Genomic DNA, 5062 nt, shown 5'->3' on the forward strand with positions numbered 1-5062 from the left:
ATTCCTGGTTATTTAATCACGCTGAGCAAACTGACCTGTCCTCAAGCTCATCCTATCATCCTCCACTAGTGTCCCGCCGGTATAAATTGTTAGCGCAGGCATACGCCATTCCATTATCATCCATGAAATAAGTAAATTTTATGTAAAATAAAAAAAAACTAAGATTGTAATGAGTTTGTGTGGATTGATTGCTCACTATATGGCCCTTAGTGCTGCTAATTTTGACAAACACAACAACTGAACACTTTAATAATAAAATCTATTAAAATATACAAAGGAGAGAGTTAATTATTTGTTTATTTGCAATGTTGAATAGGCTCCAAAAGTACTGGACCGATTTGAAAAAATCATTTTTTTAATTTACTACCAGAATCCTACTTTATCAAATAATAAAAAACCACTACAACAACAACATGCAAATATCATTTTGCGCGATCGTATGTGCGAGGGTGCGTGCGCGTTGTGTTTTGTCTGTGTGTGTGTGTGTGTGTGGGTGTGTAAATGTATGTTAAAATTTATAATTTTTATTAATTACTCGTTCGAAGTCGTTAGGTAGGCAGGGTAGATCGTTAATGAAAGTTATAAATCTGTTAGAAGAGTCAACTTAAATTTCGAAGGTTTATTGTTGCTACTTCTATATAAGATGTAAGTTCTAGTTGTGTCTGTGATGTGTGACTACTCAGTTTTCGTTGTTAAATGCTGTCAATGTCAAACTGTCAAGTTGTCATTAACTTTATTGTCTATCAAATTATCATATTTTTTGTAAAGTTTTAATACGTCTTTAATATTTATTGACTAGTTTGTTAAAATGTCTAATAAAAAGAATAAAGAAATTATTAATCAAGACAGTGATAGTGAAGAAGATCAGGATTCCGGCAGCGAAAAAGATTCCGACTTTGACTCAGATGGTAACTTCGTTGGAGACAAAGTAAGTATATCATAACCTAAAACCACATGGCTTTAAACAACAATATTATATTATTATCAAATTATATTGGTTTAATAATCTTAAAAACAAGACATTTTGTAATAAAATTAATTCTCTGATTTCATTATAGTTATTAATATTAACTGAAAATGTTCAGATATAAATCCGGCGTAATTTCGTAATAATATGTAATTATGTACACCGCTAATATGTAAAGTTTATACAACTTGTAACCTATCAATATACCTATAAATACTACAATTTACAAAATAGTACACTGTTCTTATAATGTGATATACTGTGTTATACTTTTCTCTTTATTAAATACTACTGGCCCTCCAGTCATCGTCTCTCTGCTCATAATTTTGTGAGTATCGTATAAATTAATATAAGATTTAGTCTATCATTGGATGGAAACCAATATACCTGTTAAATTGTGAAAAACATCTGAAATGGGTGCACTGGTTTAGTTTCTTTACAACAAATTTATTAATACACAATAAACATATATTTCTTATTTTCATGTGCCATAATAATCCTAAATGCTTAGTAACTATCTTTAAAAAGATCATTGATTTCCTCTGTAGCCTAGGTGATTGAGGTTCTGGCATGGTGCAAACATTTGTATTCATCAGTTGTAGTAGTTTGTTTGAGTGTTTTCTATGTATTTACAAAAAAATATTTCCAAATTTATATCTGTTGTAATATTCCCATAACACCAGCTCTTTAACTAGGTTATGTAAATTGTCCAGGGGAAAACAAAAACAAATACATCTATGTAATGATGATGTCTATAATTATTAAAGACAACAAATATTCACATTTATAACATTTAATGCTTCTGCATTTTTAACATTTGTATTTTTACATCACTAATAACTAGATTCCTATTCATAGAATGTTATCTCATGTTATAGGAGCTCCAAGCTGACTTTGAGGGTAGAAACCCTGAGGACTGTGATTTCCATGGTATTAAACAACTATTACGTCAATTGTTTCTAAAGTCCAATGTTGACATAGGAGGTCTTTCTGAAATTATAATTTGTAAGTAATTATTTATATTTTAAATTAACTTTGTCAAACATGTAATAATTCAGGATTCAGTTGCACAAACAAATGTCTATAAAATCTGTCTTCAACAATACACTTTTTAATATTGTCATCTTAGACCGTCTAAGCATATAGTGATATGGGCATAAATTAAAACAAAAATAAAACTATTAGCTGCATATCTCTACAAGGTTTGAACTTAGCCTTTTATCTCTTGGGCACCTTAATTAGTTATTACTTTCCATATTCAGCATCTGTTTAAATACATGTATTTTCTTATGGTTGTTATGTATCAAATTTAATTAATTCAACTTCTATTCTAGTATGATTATGTTAAAGATGGTAGAAAAGTAATAATATTACTAGTCTAGCATGAGATACTAAGGATCATATCTTTACTTTCCTTCCTTTTCAGTTGAAAAAGATATGCTTAAATATTAATTATATGCATGTATTATTATAACTATACATACTGATGGAATCATATCATTTTAGCACAAAACTATGTGGGGAGTGTAGTTAAACAATGTTTGGACAATGAACCCGAAAATGATGATGATGATGATGATGATGATGGAAGTGATGGTGTCTTTGGAATCACTACTGTTATAAATATTACAAAAAGAAAGGTAAGTGATAAATATTGTAACCACCTAAACATACAAAAATTATCATTTATAGCATTACATATAAAAGTGACAGTTTTCAAGTTTAAAAAGGTTTGTATCTTTTGCAACATTTGTACCCTACACCAAACAATATAAAATTTCACATCTAACAATAATTCCACAATGTTCTCATCTCCATTCTAAAATGTTCATAATGTAATAATGTTACAGCAAATGAATAAACAAATACAATTACCACTCAAACCAAATGGCAATGAATTCTTATACTTAGCCCACAATATATTCTTGTATGTTACAAAATGTAACTTCAATATTCAGTATGTTATGTGCTTGAAGTGCTGAATAAATTCATATAACCAGGATACTGTAATAAATCGTAATAAGTACTCAGGTACTTCAAGTTCAATTAGTCTTACATATTTCAGTGCCTAAAAATAATATATAAAGTATGGCAAATCTAGATTAACACAGAAGTTTTAATTTGAAATATCACAGTTTGTTCTGCAACATACAGTTAGTATTTGAAATAATAACTTTATTTCAGGATACACCCTGCATACAACAAATAAGAACACTTTTAACAACACTAGCTGAAGACAATGCTGATAACAAAACAAAGGCTCTCGTACAAAAGTTATTGGGTGATGATTCTCAACATGTAGGATTTGTCATTAATGAGAGGTATGTAAACAATCATTCCATGATTGTTTTGTTTGTTTGTAATACTTCATGTGTTTATAAAAAACACTAACTATGAAAACATACAATAAGAAATAAATTGTACAATTGCAGACTTATGCCAAATAAGGCATTTCTCCCAGCCAACCTAGCCTTAATACTAGTATTTCCACAATGTTGCTTGCATCTCTGTTTCATATATTTTTAAAAAGTTAAAGGATAGAACATAAAAAAAAATTATAAACAGAAATAGTGATTTTTTCTAATAAATAAGAACCTGTTGAGATGTGAAAAATTATGAAACCCAAATACTTTGTTTTTGTTTTATGGTAAGAGTTGTTTTATAAAAAGGAAATTCATTAGTGTTCTAAGAGATTACTTGAAAAGACTAGTTGAATCTAGCTTCAATGGATTAAGGATTTTTCATACACAATTTTTTTATTTGACTACTATTAATTGCATTTATGTTAAATGAACTTCAATGTGATATTTTTTCAGAATTTTAAACATTCCTGCAGCCATCAGTGTGCCACTATTTTCGTCGCTACAGACTGAAGTTGATAAAGCTATTAGAAAGAACATGCCATACACATTCCAATATTTAGTGTGGATTTGCAAAACATACAATAATGGAGGTTTGTAACATTTTAACTGTGAACATCAGAAGGCATTATTATTTCTTTAAATATAATACAATGAAAATGCATGCTGTGTTTACATAATTATTTAGCTAGTATATGAAATGTTTGTTTTTCAAGTAAAACCTTTCTCTTATAATATTATAATCAGATAAACTATGTGTACTATTAAGTGACAAATAAAAGTTTAGATTTCTTAATATTTGATAGAATGTTAAGTTGTATGGCTGGGTTAGTACTTTATGATTACCTATTTATAAGTTAGAATTGAGTACAGCTATTAACAGCGACTTCAGCTTTCAGTGGGATGACCTATGTCTGTTCTCGTGATAGAATATTCTAATGTAGAATTTCATTAAGAACCGTTCCGCCATTTCTGTCGTCAGTCAGACTGACACACTTACACACTATATTATTAAAGTCGATAACATAAATCTTCAGATGAAGCTTCGGAAATATTATACGCAAATCAGGAAGAGAGGCCCCTAGCTGATGAAGCGCTGGCTAGTTTCGATGTCGATGTCACGGAACAGGCTGATCTCTCGCAGTGGGACTATGAGGGAGGCGCTCTCACACCATGTAGAAAGGTAATCCCATTATATAATATTCATACATTAATTCATACTTCTGATATATTCGTTCATTTTATTTTCACATGACTCCATAGTAAAACTTTTAAAATTTTATGCCTCAGGTAATGCTCACAAATCTACAAACATTTAGTCAACTCACAATTACTCTCCTATCGTAGGCGTCACGGCATACGTTTCAAAAGTCAGGATGGGGGACATAAAATTCTGTCCTGAAGTTGATACAAATTCTATTATACAAAAGATTTTTATATATATAATAAAATAGTAAATGTAATCCATAAATAAATATTCTGTAATAATATAATAATATACAACTTGTGTAATTGTATTTTCAGGTCCTGATTTTCGAAGGCAACAAATTGAATACTTTAATAAGACTTATTAAAGAGGAAGTTGAGAATGCTTAAAACCATCTCGTTACATCGACATTACCTATTTAACATGTACGCCATTTATAATATTTATATGTTATTATTACTAGTTAAGTATATTATAAGCTTTATTACTTTTAAGTGTTTTTTTAATTCACCAAATTAAAACTCCAAC

The 5062-nt window shown here is 29.4% G+C and overlaps 1 protein-coding gene across 1 annotated transcript; it reads left to right on the forward strand.

The window, feature by feature from the left end:
* The first annotated feature begins 721 nt into the window (after positions 1-721).
* On the forward strand, positions 722-5028 carry LOC131843235 (protein BCCIP homolog). Its single transcript, XM_059191843.1, has 7 exons — positions 722-928; positions 1846-1972; positions 2474-2607; positions 3152-3288; positions 3784-3920; positions 4365-4510; positions 4852-5028. The coding sequence occupies exons 1-7, from the start codon at positions 809-811 to the stop codon at positions 4921-4923; spliced, it is 873 nt and encodes a 290-aa protein (XP_059047826.1). The 5' UTR covers positions 722-808; the 3' UTR covers positions 4924-5028.
* The last annotated feature ends 34 nt before the right edge of the window (positions 5029-5062 follow it).

This window comes from Achroia grisella, unplaced genomic scaffold (assembly GCF_030625045.1).
Source record: "Achroia grisella isolate CSIRO2021 unplaced genomic scaffold, CSIRO_AGI_Agris_v1 utg2906, whole genome shotgun sequence".
In the NCBI taxonomy this organism is placed as follows: Eukaryota; Metazoa; Arthropoda; class Insecta; order Lepidoptera; family Pyralidae; genus Achroia; species Achroia grisella.

Coding starts and splice junctions, on each gene's coding strand:
- LOC131843235 (XM_059191843.1), top strand. CDS start 809: ATGTCTAATAAAAAGAATAAAGAAATTATTAATCAAGACAGTGATAGT. Junction 1,973..2,473: donor TCTTTCTGAAATTATAATTT/GTAAGTAATTAT, acceptor ATATCATTTTAG/CACAAAACTATGTGGGGAGT. Junction 3,921..4,364: donor CAAAACATACAATAATGGAG/GTTTGTAACATT, acceptor ATAAATCTTCAG/ATGAAGCTTCGGAAATATTA.